General features: G+C 37.0%; 1 protein-coding gene across 3 annotated transcripts in view; it reads left to right on the forward strand.

Annotated features, from left to right (window-relative positions):
* Positions 1-14,509, forward strand: part of LOC129220468 (pro-neuregulin-2, membrane-bound isoform-like) — a 125,294-nt gene that overhangs the window by 104,733 nt on the left and 6,052 nt on the right. For 2 of the 3 annotated variants that reach the window (XM_054854888.1, XM_054854887.1), the window contains exons 5-6: positions 3,309-3,373; positions 11,761-11,863. In XM_054854888.1, coding sequence (XP_054710863.1) covers positions 3,309-3,373; positions 11,761-11,863 — 168 coding nt within the window. Of the gene's footprint in view, positions 1-3,308; positions 3,374-8,611; positions 8,660-11,760; positions 11,864-14,509 lie in introns of all 3 variants that reach the window. The other variant, XR_008580471.1, reaches the window with a different exon arrangement.

The raw sequence follows: 14,509 nt of genomic DNA on the forward strand, positions 1-14,509 counted from the left end.
TTATGGTAGTTTTTGATAGTTATTGAGAAATTCATTTATTATGTAACAATAGGGCGTCTTGTAAGAACATCCCCTCCTTCCATTTAGATAATTTATTGTAACAAAAATCAATAGAATACACATGAAACCAAATTTGAGAGACCATATAAACGCTTCAAAGAATGTGTTTGGTAGAACCCCCTTCGAAACAAAAGTCTGGTTATGGGCCTGATTGAGAGTGGCAGTGGTTTTAATCAGTGACACGGGATCGTATAGTCAGAATACATTTTGTTAAAACCTTTAATCAGAGAAATTTTTGTCAGCCGCACAAGCATATTTCACGATTCAGTCACGAATCAGTAACAAGATTAAAAAGTTTGGTCAAGTGTATTTTTATGCTGTGCAGTGCATGGGGGCGAAATTGGGGTAATTATTATGATATTAAACATTCGAGTGTTTATTATTATTCTTATAAAAAAAATCAGAGTGTGTCTTTTGACACACAATGTGTCAAGTACTATAAATACTGCACATCTTTTTTCCTGTCGTTTGACATTTCATTCTTAAAAATTAGTTGCTTTATGGAATTAATCCCTAATAGGTCTTTACTGTTTCGTACATTTGACCCCTCCAAATCACGCCTTAAATAATCCGGGTCTGCGTTGCTATCCAGCTGAAACGTTAAATATAATTGAGATTGAAGAAAGAAGAACGATATTTTAAGTAAAAAAGAAAGCACATTTATGAGGAATAAAAAAGTTCTCGCTTAAGTACATGCAGGACGCTGCAGCCCCCCCCCCCCCTCCGGAACTCTCGGAAGAAAACACACTACACATTAACTAATTTTGTGTACGTGACAAAGTTCGTATTGTTACAAAACTATTATTAAGTAAAATGCAAACATTGAGGTTCATTTTTACAGCTGGGATATTATACTTCAAAAAAACATTTTTATTCCTAACTGAATTTCAAATAGAATTTTACTTCCATATCTCAAAATAATAACGTAGGAATGAAAACCAGACAAGAGCTCTGAAAAATATACAGAACAATGAATAAATATATTTGAAGGGAAAAAAGCGTAAAAATACATTAGAAAAAAAAAAAAAAAAAAGTTTAACTGTGTCTTTTTTTTTTTTTTTTTTTTTTTGCGTTCCGGGCCGGGGGGGGGGGGCGAAGTTCGTAATTTTTTTTCAGAGGGGGTCCGCGGAGGTCCGAAGTTTGGGAACCTCTGTCCTAAACCATTATGAAACAGTGAATCTATTTTATAACTAAATAGAAAATCTTTCTACGTTGGAGGTATAAGTTGATTATTGGGAGGATTCTACAACCACCAGAAAATACAAAGCATAGGTATCTCTTTTCCCCTCAAAAAAAAGAGGGGTGGAAGAGGGGGGGTCTTTTTCATTAAGCCCTATTTTACTACTCTATATACTTTAAATTTTTGGTTCAAATAATTCTTTCAACGAAATAATTAAAAGAAGAAAGTTTGAAATTTAATCAGAGTTGCCTGGTTTCACTGCAACACTCGATAGTGAATGGGGGGCGGTACAAAGAGGAAAACTTTCCCTTGTCGTGCAAAAGAGTTTATGACTAATGTCGTTCCCCGGGGAGTTAAAATTAGAACGTGCTCAAACGCGGAAGTCGGTTTTGAATTTCAACAACGCGTCGCAACAAGGTTTCCCCCACTTGCATTCCGCGGTGGTAAACGGGTGTTTCGAATTATAAATTTTCATGCCGATGTGTCGAAGGTGGTGTTTTCCCGCTGCTACGGTTAGAAACCCTTTTCCGATCCTTTTCGGAGGTATTTAGGAAAACGCTCACGACGTTCACACTTTGGTCACGTGCATATTTTGACAAAGATACCGTTCTTTTCTTCTCTCTCTCTCTCTCTTTTTGAGCAATCTCGAATTGCTTATTGTTCTCACTTGACCATAGTCGATTGCAAGGGCGCCCATATGCAAAATTTTAAAGGGGTGGGGGGGGGGGGGCTCAGATAGTTTCTCCATACTTTAGCAGGATACCTTCCCCATAGAAACCGATTTCGATGCAATTTAGAGAGCTATTAAATTTTGATTTTTAATAACTTATTCATTAATGGCTGGGAAAGAAACGTTTTTACATTTTTGTAAAGAAAAAAGGACTAAAAACAAGGAAATTCTCATTTCTCTTGCCCTCCCCCCCCCATATGGGTGCCCATGGTCGATTGTCCTATCCTTTTATTTATTTACTAGCGGTCCCCGCACGGCTTTGCCCGTAGTAGAAAATGAAAAGGTCATTTGGTTTATTTGTATATTTGCAAATAATAGATGGTGAATTTCTCGCCATTTTGCTATGTTCATTTGCTCGCCCACGTTACGGTAATTTACTCGTCCACGTTATGGTAGTTCGTTCGTCCACGTTATGATAACTTGCTCGGTAAAAAGTTCTTAAAATTGGAATAGAAAAAGAACGAAATCGAATTTTCGTAAAATCGCTTCGAAGTGCTCGCCCTCCTATGCTACGAACTAATTTTGCTCCAAATTTCATAAAAATTGGCCGAACTGTCTAGGCGCTATGCGCGTAATAGACAGAGGTCCAGATTTTCAGCATTTTTATTAGCAAGGATTTTATTTCTTTGTTGCGACGATACTATTTTAATGAACTCTCACATTCAATTAAGCTTGACCACGGAGAGATGGCGGATGACCTTGAAGTAGAAAGTCTTTACCATCATTCGCAATTAGTAGAATCAGCCGGAAAGTGCCGAGCAGCAGGAGGCGCGCTCTCGTTGATCCTATCTATTATAAAATAGCAACAAGCAACCTATTAAAGTTTGACCACGAAAAGAAGGCGGATGACCTTGAAGCGAAACGTCGTTTGTATCATAGGTAATAGGTAGAATCTGCCAGAAAGCACCGAATAGTAAGAGGCGTGGTCTCGCTAATCCTATCTATACCAAAATAACTACAAACGACCTACTACAAATAATACAAATGATGTTTTTGCTTCAAGGTCATCCGCCTTCTTTTCGTGGTCAAGCTATACAAATGGTTCAAATGATATTTTTACTTCAAGGTCATCAGATATCTTTCCGTGGTCAAGCTTTAATTACGCGCGCACTGCAAGCGTTTATTTTTCCTCTTAAAAACTGGAGAACGTGCTCCGACACATGTTAATTTTTGTTCTATTCATTCCATTTTTAAAATAATTGATTGGTAGAGCAATCACTTGGTGAAAACGCTTTTGTGACTAAACGATGTTTAAACAGCGGTCTGTTGAAGCCTCCCCTTTTTCCCCTTTTCACAAGTATTATTTCTATCATTTGATCCCTGTCCTTTATTTTTCAGTTGTGCTGAAGGGTACGTTGGCTTACGTTGCGAGTCGAAATACGTCACGATAGCAGAAATCAAAAGTAAGTACATTATATTTTTAGCTTATCTACAGTAAAAGAAATGGAAACATTTGTCTGCACTATCTGTTACTTTACAGTTACGTACATGAGCTGATTTTTATACATTTTGCTTCCGAAACTCATTAAGACCTATTTCCCCACCTGCACATTTATCTTTTCAACGAGTCGCAACATGATGTGTAATTAGGTTTCTTTGATAAATGTACCGACTTGAAATCTTACCGTTCAAAATAGGAAATGAATAGCACATTAAAAATTCAAACAATTTGGTATATGTACTGATATCTAGTACATTTATACAGCTTATCACAATTCTTTTATTATAAACTAGTGGTATCCGCACGGCTTTGCCCGTAATAGAAAATTAAAAGGTCTTTTGGTTCGCCTGTATATTTACAAATAATGTATGGTGAATTTTCTCGCCAATTGGCTTGTACCCATGTTACGGTTCCACGTTATGATAATTTCGTAATTTACTCGTCCATCTTATGATAGTTTTGTTCTTAAAATTGGATTGGAAAAAGAACCACATTGAATTTTCGAAAAATCGCTACGAGGTGCACAAACCCATGCTACAAACTAACTTTGTACCAAATTTCATGAAAATCGGCCGAACGGGCTAGGCGCCATGCGCGTCACAGAGATTCAGACATCCAGGCATCCTCCGGACATCCAGAGAGAGAAACTTTCAGCTTTGTTATTAGTAAAGATAAAGATAAAGGTAAAGATAAAGATTGATCATAAAAATCGATGACAGATTTTCATCCAATATAAAAGATACGTTCCAATCAATTTCGAAACTAAATTTGCCTTTCAAGTTTAGCTTTGTTTTATCTTTATTCTACCTATACTTCGAGTGTCCTTGTTTATTGTTGCTCTAATAACCAGTACTGATTCTCAGAAGTCTAAACAAATATACATTTATCTTCATTTCTGAGTACGGCCAGAAATAAAAACAAAATTAAAAGAAAAAAAATGATCTGCATTTCGAGTCTAACTTGAATGACTGAAGCTTGGTTGAAGTCATCTATGCATCGGCACTATATGCATATTCCACATTTATGCAAAATCTTTTTTTCCACAGGAACCTGTCATTGGGTGCTTTGGAACATATACTATCTCTATATTTTTTTGGTATTCAGGTTGAGAGTACTGTAGAACCCCATTATACAACAGAGGTTGGGGGATATGTTTTGCCACCGGTTTTAACATCACCGCGGTACGATGAAACTTACCTTTCTTACTCCAGGGTTCGTACTCAATTTCAGAAATAAAATGAAGGAGTTTTGAAAGGAATAAAATGAGATTTTGAAGGAGTACTAATGGAGTGTCATTAAGTGATGTCACTTTTTTTCAATATATTTGACCATCTGCACCCTTTATTACAAAGTGTCACACTTCACCCCAAACTCCTCCTCTTATCACGTCATATTTTTTACGAACATATTGTTACAATAACTGTGTGATGTCACTTTTTGTCACCCTCTTTCTTCCCCTTGTCACAATTTCATTGGCCCGTCTCCTCCTCAAAGCATGACATCACTTGTGGATGACTCTTTTTACAATATCATAACAACCATTAACTAAACAATTGTTTTTTTTTAACGCAATCACTTATTATAGTACAACTGCTTATGTATTTTTAAATATTTAAATAATAATTAGACAACCTGACTTTTGCTGCTGAGAGTGTGGTGGAGGGAAAAACAATAATCATAAAACTTGAAAAAATAGCCAAGCACCATTTAATCACGTTTTACTTCACCTATGAAATGTCTTAGTCTTCTAATAAAATTCTCACCTTCAACTTTTATGTATTAACTATGATCAATTTGTAAATCGAAAAAAATAAATGCACGAAATGACTACATTAAAATCGCCTTTGTGACGAAGTTAGTTGTCAATCGAAGTATTTTAAGTTTCTGTTATAGAGGAAGATTATGTAGTCTTGAACTAAAAAAGAAGGAGTTTTGAAGGAGTTAAAACCAAAGTGAAGGAGTTTGAAGGGTCCTTCAAAAAAATTTCATAAATGAAGGAGAATTGGAGGAGTTTTAAAGGAGCGTACGAACCCTGTTACTCGATGTAAATTAACGACAATTATATACAGTTCCTAACGAACTTCAAACTAAGTATCACAGCTGCAACATGGAAAGCTGAAACTTAGGAAGATTTATTCGTAAAATTCGGGAGACATTGCATGCATAAATTTACAAAAATCTAGGCTAACAGGGATTTTTTTAGCTATCTGTCGGGATTGCTAAATGTAGGCCTCTACAAGATCCGAAATTCGGCGTTTGGACAACCGGAAGGGTGTTCGAATTAAGAAGAACTAGAATTAATACCTAATTAAGTCCACTAAAATATTACTTTTTTGAAGTTAAAAAAACCGTAATTGTTAGCTTAAAACAATATTTTTAAAGAGGCGCTAGTTTGCTTCCTCTGATTAGTGATAATGAACATTTTTTTTCCAGCAGGTAAATATTTAGAAATTCAGAGAAAAAATGGGAAGACGAAACTGAATTTTACGGGAAATTCAAATTTAATAAAATTAAAAAATTTAAAAACTACCGACTGAGTCACAATTGTAGAATCAAGAGGGAAATAAAATGAGGTATTTGTCCTCCAGCGGCCATACGCTTTCTGCCGCCCGGGGCGATTCCTCAACATGCCGCCCTTTTGATGGAAAGTAGGTAATACATTAAAGAATCAAAAGTGTTTTAATAAGACTTTAATAAAGAAGAAAATATTTTTTAAAAATTTCCCCTTTTTTTTTTTTTTGCAGAAGGGGAAAAAAAAAGAAAGTTAGAGCCCACCGAAAAATTGCAAAATTTAAGTCAAAATGCGGAATTTTAAGCAATTTTTGGTAACGCTTATAGAATAGAAGCTTTGAACTCCCTCTATATTTTTTCATTATTTATTTTTTCAAAATTAAAATCAGTTTTATGCTTTCTTTGGTGACGTTAGATGGTTAGGACTTCTCAAGGAAATTTTCGAAATTGAAGTCTTAAAAAAGTAATTTTAGGCTATCTTTGGAAACGTGAAGGTAGGGGAAGGTTCAGCGGCGCTGACCGGAAAGATTTTCAACTGAATTGAAAAACCAGTAAATGTAGGCTGTATCTAGTGGTGTAAAGTCCTCCACTTACTCCAACAAAAACTGGATTTTCCTCCCGAAATATTTTCAAACTTGAAATCAATTTTAGTCTATCTTTGATGACGTTAAAGAAAATAGGAACGTTTGGGAGCTCTCTAGAAATTTTCCGACGCCAAAGTTTCAAAAACGCAATTGTAAGCTATCTTTGACGGCATAAGTTTCCAACCATTTCCAAAAATGTTGGGAAGTCAAATGGTTTTCCCGTCTCCCTATGACACTTTTTAAAGTAAAAACGCGACTGTAGCCGTTGTTTGACGAACAACGTCATGAGAGAGAGAGTTCGGAGGGGGGTTTCCCACTCGAAATCTTTTTCGAAACTGTTGCTCATTTTAAGCTCTTGATCACTCAGAAAAGAAAATTTTGCAGTCTTCTCTCCGAAATTCCTTAAAACGAAATTTGGAGTCAACTGTGATGAAGTTAGGTGATTTCGTTCACATTTGGGGTAATTACCTTAGAACTTTTCTGAAATTTAAGTTTCAAAAACCCAATTTTAAGCTATATTTGGAGAAATTGGATGCGCTGGGGATTTTAAAATTTGAAGTTGATGCCCTTCAGACACATATTAGACTATCTTTAATCACCTTACAGGAAGGATCAGGGCTTGACCGCCCTCAGGAATTTGCTGGTATTGAAATTTTAAAAATTCAATATAAGGCTAAAAGATGAGATGTAAAGGGTTGGGGTGAGCGTTATCCCTAGGAAATGTTTCGAGACTCAAGTTCATAACTGCACTTTTTGGCTGTTTGGTGACGTTAAGGGATAAGAAGGTTCGGTTGCTCTTCCCAAAAAATGTGACACCACCTTCAGTCTGTAGCTTCAGACGAAAGAAGAGAAAAACAGATAATATAATGCTGAGATGTCCACAAGAGCAAACCATGTTTTGTATTTGAGTAATTTTATTATCATAGTCGTACCACAACCTTAGAATTCAAAGACATTTTTTTGGCTCCAGAAAAAGACGAATAGCATGATTTACTTGTTGGGAAAACGCGTTATGTTTTTTCGCATCAAAAGTGTGAAATTGCCGCCCCCCCCCCCCCCAAAAAAAAACAAGTGCCGCCCGGGGCGGATCGCCCCCTCCTAGCTACGCCGCTGTTGTCCTCATTTTTAAATGTGTAATAATTTTAAATCTGAGCATTATATACTCATTTTTGAGTATAAAATAATTCAGCACAGTACTTGAAAACATGGGTACTCATAATTGAAACAAAAGGTTTCAAGAAAATTTGAAAGCATGAAGTACTCATTTTTGAAAACTTCATTTTTCTCAGTGTAGAGACATAGGGTGGTTCAAAAATACATGTAAAAAAAGTTTCTCCTACATACCAGGACACCCCTCCATATTTTTAGACTTGTGGATAGACATATACTGGAAGAATTTAGCTTCCTATTTCAACTGAAAGAGGGTGCTCAACACTCTCCCCTAAACTTCAATAGTATGGGGAGGTGGGCTAAAAAATACTTCGAACTGAAAAAACAATGCTACATATTATAATATACACTAGAAATATGCAAGTATAGTGAAATCTGTCTACAACAATACTGTCTATAACAATTAGCCTGTCTATAACGATGTTTTCCTTGGTCCTGACAAAAATGTCAGCATAAATAATACAGCTGTCTATAGCGATAACCTGCCTACAACAATATTTTTTTAGGTCCCAACAGAATCGTTGTAGACAGGTTTTGCAGACTGCACATCGCAATAGAACAATCATTTACAAAAAAAAAAAAAAAAAAAAAAAACAGCTGGGGGAAATTAAATATTTCTCAATTTGTGGCATTTTCTAATATGATACGGCTAATGTTAAATTAAGGGGCCATTGAGCACCGTCTTAAAATTTGAGTAAGAAGCTAAAACTTTTACAGCATAATACTATTAGTAAGTGTTAAAAAAAAAAAAAAAAAAAAGGAATTGTCCTGAGCTCTAGCTGAAAAAAAGTTTTTTTGAACCACCCTAAGGGACATGATGGCATCTGCGGTATAGCCGGTTCCGCGATGTACCGGGGCGTGATATAACGGGGTTCTACTGTACTGTTTTTCCTAGTTTTAAGTATCAGTGACACTAATGTGCGTTGTCCCCACAGATTACAGCTCTAGGGGAGCAATTCCATGACGCATCACGAAGGAAAGTGGTACGTGTTCTTTATTTTCATTCCGTTGCATGCCAAGCATGGAGCTTATTGCATGTGCTGCTGCCTACGGAATGGCTTCCCTGTCGGAGAGTCATACAGCTTGAAAATTATTTTAAACTAGTAGTACCCGCACGGCTTTGCCCGTGGTAGAAAATTAAAAGGTCCATTGGTTCGCCTGTATATTTACAAATAATGGATGATAAATTTCTCGCCGATTGGCTACGTTCATTTGCTTGCCCATGCTAGGGTTCAACGTTATGATAATTTGGTAATACACTTGGCCAACTTTGTGATAATTTTCTCGGTAAAAATTTCTTAAAATTGGAATAGAAAAAGAACAAAATTGAATTTTCGAAATATCGCTTCGAGATGTACACCCCCATGCTACAAACTAATTTCGTGCCACATTTCATGAAAATCGGCCGAACGGTCTAGGCGCCATACGTGTCACAGACATCCAGACAGAGATCCAGATATCCAGACAGAAAGACTTTCAGCTTTATTATTAGTAAAGAAGATTAAGACTATAGGCGCTATATGCGCGTCACAGATATCCAGACAGAGAGACTTTCACTTTATTTTTAATAAAAATAAAGATTTCTCTTGGGGTCGAAACGTTATTCAACATAGATGCAGTTAACTAACTTTGGTGTGATGACCATGAATGCTCCAGTACCAAGTTCGTAACGGTCCGATGAGGTCCACAATTTGCAATGATTAATTTCTATCTACCCAGGATTGAACATTTGTGCATTACACGGCAAAAAGCTGTTGATAATAAGGATAACTACATCTTTGATTACAAATTAAAAGTTTTAAAAATTTCTTTTTTTTTTTTTTGTAAAAAAATCGATTTTACTTTCCGGTCCCCCGATATATGGATTTCTTTTTTTTTTTTGGTGTTTAGAATTTCTTTGAAAGCATGTCTTCAATACAAAACTTGAAACATGGCCCCATTTATTACATACGGGCCGTGGCAATCGCTGAAACTCATAGAAACAAAGATGGCGCTACAGGGCACCCATTTTCCCATTACTTTGCCATTGATTGGTGGATGCAGGGGTACCCGGTGGCGCCTCTTGCGGTCAAAATGGACGACGTCCAATCAAAAATAAACGAACTTTGAAACATTGACATTGATTAGTGGATGCATGAGCTGCACTAAAACATTGACAATCATTGGTGGATGCATGAGCTGCATCGGTTTAACACAAAAAAGTCCAAAATTGTCAAGGTCCATTTCGCGCCAGCGCCATCTAGCGGGGCCATCCTTGAGGATAGCTTTGAAATATTTTCAAGTGAAATATTACAAATTGCTTGAAATCCGAAACATTCACATTCTATCAATATTTTTTAAAGCTACTGCTCTCTTAAGAATGCGCGAAGCAATATTACTTAAAAAAAAAAAAAAAAAAAAAAAAAACTCGTTCTACCTTTTGCATCGTAATCTTTTTAAAGTGTGTCATTTCTCAAACATCTTAATAACCTGCTATGTATGTTAACAACTTTTTTGTATTTCGAACTCCAAGCAATAAAATCTGAAGCGTACTTACGACTAAGCACCGCTTATCTAACGCTTTCTACATAACACTTACTTATCTCAATGGTCATAATTCAGCAAGCGATAACGGCTTTCATCCGGGAGAGAAATTCATAGAGAAGAGAACAAATTTTTCAGAAATTTTCAACACCTGCTGATAACGGTAATATTTGTCTAATTACAAAACGCAGAACAAGTATCATAAACAGAACAGAAATATACACTTACTTGGACTATTTCCTATTTAGAAACATACGAGCTCTATAATGGACCGCTGTTAAAAATATTTCAAAACGCATTGTTTCTTCGAAATTGTATAATAAAACTATTCCTTTCCTTTTTAAATTTTATATTTAAAAAAAGGAAGACATTTAATTACAGTTTTCACCATCAACAGGCGAGAGAAATAACATTTTTATTCCACCAAAACAATTCTAACTCTTCCATGTCCTTTTTTTTTTTAGAGCTGCCATTCTGAAAAACAAATAAATAGCGCAGACGATTATTAAATGACGACAAAGAAATGTAAAGCACTGCAGACGATAGTACAGAGTGATCCAAAAGTTGGAAGACTTCTCAAAACCTCGTCATTATTGATTTTTTTACCATAAAACGATGCGGTTGCACATTTGTGCTCAGAAATAGGGGAGATTTTTGTTCATAATAGAAAACTAAAAATTGTTTTATATAAGTTCTTCTTTTTTCTTTTTTGACCCAAAGTTAGCACTGGAGTTAAATGAATGGCTCTTTTTGCTTAGAAGAGTTGAATGGCGACCCATTTCAAACCGTTTTCCTCGCAGGCGAGCGTTTTGCAGAGCTACTGAAGAAAAGTTTCTTCAGATCTTCAAAAGAGGAAAGCACTTCATTCAACGTAAAAAATAAACGTTGGATGAATTTTATCAACACCTCTGCACATATGTATTCCTGTTACTACACTTATGAGGTCGACATTGCCGTATCCATAATCAGTCTTTTCTGTATAAATGACCTCCTCATGGTCACGGATTTTACACCGTGTGACTTCTGGTTGTGTTGCTATTTAAATGCAATCATGTGCAAATCGTAACGTTTAATTGTAAATATAGTTCAATAATTACTAGGTTTTAAAAGTCTACCGACTTTCGGATCACCCTGTAAAATTAATAGAATATGAAATGAAGAACAACAGGCGATACATTTACGCACAACAGTATCACACATGCAGAGTTGATAATTTCCCATTTCTCATACTATTCAACGAAATTGTAGTCCATGTATTTAGAATCGACGTGTCAAGGCCAAATAATTTCTCCCCTCTCCTCCTTTTCCCCCTTCTGATTGTCATGGTTACGGTACAACGAAGGGACAATGGGAGAAAAGGTTCACAGTGCCGAAACGGCCGAAACCGTGACAACTAGAAATGGGAAAGGGAGGAGATTGGGAAAAATTTTTGGCCTTGACACGCCGATTCTAAATACATGTAACCTTAAATAAACGAATCACGGAACTATGAGCGTCTCTCCCGACAAAGGATATTTGTTGCCCCCACTTAAATGTTAATAATGCTTCTTTTCTCTTCCAGATTCACGTCTCAGCCAGAATCGTCTCTTCATCAGCATTGTGATTCTCTTTGTGATTTTCTTTTGTTTAAATTGGATGACCTTTGCAGTCTGCTGGTTATGTTGGTAAGATTTTAGTTTTCACTCATGCAGGGGCGGACTAGGTCCCTCTAGAGGGCGCCAACCTTGGGAGAAAAAAAAGGTGCAAAAAAAAAAGAAAAGAAAAGAAGAGGAAAAAACGAAAGGGGAAATTAAAAACTAGGGAAAATTTAACAACTAAAAAAAATAAATAAAATAAAAAATATTTAAAAAAAATAAAAAGGTGTAGGTTTGAGGATGCATCGGCCCGCGGGCCAGTCCGCCCCTGCACTCATGTGATCCGAAACGCAGTAGCTCTGTGGATTCAGTGAGCGGTGAAAAATGCACCTGGATTATATAATGGGTAGGCCAAAAGTACTGGTAGCATTTTTACGAATATGAAATCTAAAAATTCCAAATACATGGACTTTTCTTACGTTATTTCAAAAGAATGGAACTTTGAATTGGAAAGGGGAAGACCAAAAGGGCTATCCGTCTCGATTTTTAATGACATTTTTAATTTTTAGCGGTCATTTAATGATGTCAAAGTCATTAATATAGCCCAGTTTTACAAAGAAACGAGCTGATGTGTGCATCACATGACTTCCTTTTACTCCAATTTAATGTCATTTCCCCATCACTGGCAATTTCAATGTGATTCAATAGTTTACTCTCTAAACATCACCAACAGTGGCCAAATTGAAACCAGATTTTAAAAAACAAATCGCCAAATTTGTCGCCAAGTTGGCGACAAGGCGACCAAAAGACTGGCGATATATCGCCAAGTGTCCGCCAAATTGTAATACCACTTGAGTTTACATCGAAATTAACAATGATTTCCCCTCAAAAAAGTGCAAAAGACCCCTTTAGAAACACCCAAATGCAACCAAAAGGGGAGGTGCACAACTAGACCCTACTAGGAGTCTACGTACCAAATTTCAACTTTCTAGGACATAACGTTCTTGAGTTATGCGACATACATACGCACATCCGCACATGCATACATACGTACATACAGACGTCACGAGAAAACTCGTTGTAACTAACTCGGTAATCGTCAAAATGGATATTTCGCATGTCTATACCTTCTTAGGCATATATCCAAGTGTGGTCGAGTCGAAAAAAAAAACTCAACATTCAATTCGAGGGTGAGCAAAATGGAAATTAAGGTCGATTTTTGAGTGAAATTTTTTTTTTCGCGAATACAATACTTCCTTTTGGTAAAAGGAAGTAAAAATCAGCTTCAGCACACCTCCCCCTAACCCCCACGCTTCTTTTGAACCCCCCCCCCCCGGCCACTTTTTTGGTGCACCAGCCGGCTATGGCAGGGGCGCCCTGAACTTACATTTTTGGGAGGGCCGAAATTCTGAGTTTGCCGAATGAAACTCCAAATTTTGCCGAATCGCCACCAAAATTCGCCAAATAAGGATATTGTTGAGAGGTCACAGTGACCTCCTATCGGAGCACTTCGCTGAGCTAAAACAATGAATCATTCAAGTCATTGGAGGAACACATGCCGAAATGCTGCCGTGCCTCCCCCCCCCCCCCCACTAACGGAAATCATCTGAAACTTAATAATGTTTAAGATTGTGGTGAATAAAACTGTTTTATGTCCTCTTTCCAAAAAAAAAAAAAAAATTAGTTTGAATTCCGAAATTTTGAATTCAAATTATGTTTTTCGCAATCACGAACTGCGACAGGACCCTACTCATTGGAGTTATTCCTCCAATGAGTAGGGTCCTGTCCCCCCAAGCCTGCCTCTCCTCCTGGGCAGTTACATGTGCAGTGCATACTGCCGTGCTAAGCACAAAAGTGGTATCTGCACTTTTTGTCAAAATTGAGTTATTGTCACCAAATGGTTCTTTGTCACATATTTTATCCAAATACAATGTTTTATGGTCATTTGTCGATGGGAAGTATTTTTTTAAAAATTCTAAAAAAAATTCATCTGAATTAAATACATGGGGCCACACAACTTTAAACGGGAATTTCTCATTTTGAACTCAGCTGCAGATACCACTTTTGCGCTTAGCACAGCAGCATAGTTGTGTGTGTAAGTGGCTTGGGTGTGTGCGTAGACCTGTGTGTATGCACGTACACATTTGTGAAGTCGTGTGTGCGTATGTGTTTGAACATGCATGTGTGTAGGACATGGACGCCTCCGACCGGGAGAAGCGGATAGCTCCGGACCGGAGCAGCCGCGTCGCCTGCAGAGGACGGTGGGCGGTGGTGCTGCAGAGGCCCCTGATCCAAACTGAAAAAGGAACCACAACGTAAAGAACGGTCAAGTGAGGACAATAAGCAATCGTGATTGCTCAAAAAGAAATACATGCACGCGCCTTAATTTGTTCTTTTTAAAAGATTTTTCTCAATATTTTGGGGCCATTCTGTATTACTGTAAATTTTATAGCTGCGCTGTAATTTTTTCTTAATCACTGCGCGGCCTTCGAGCTTCAATCGCTAAGCAACCGAAGATATCACCACGACATAATAAATAAAAAGACGTAGCCATTTTTTCTCATCAGGCCGTACTTAAGACAATTATTTCCCACTGACAGCTTCATCAAAATTGATCAAGAGTCATGTTCGTGATAAACAAATCGTTCTTTGGCATAGTCGCTGAATCTGTCTAATAAACAATATTTGGGGCAATTCGAATTTGCGATTCCCTGCAACAAGTAAAAAAAAGTGCTT

Source organism: Uloborus diversus, chromosome 4 (assembly GCF_026930045.1).
Source record: "Uloborus diversus isolate 005 chromosome 4, Udiv.v.3.1, whole genome shotgun sequence".
Classification (NCBI taxonomy): domain Eukaryota; kingdom Metazoa; phylum Arthropoda; class Arachnida; order Araneae; family Uloboridae; genus Uloborus; species Uloborus diversus.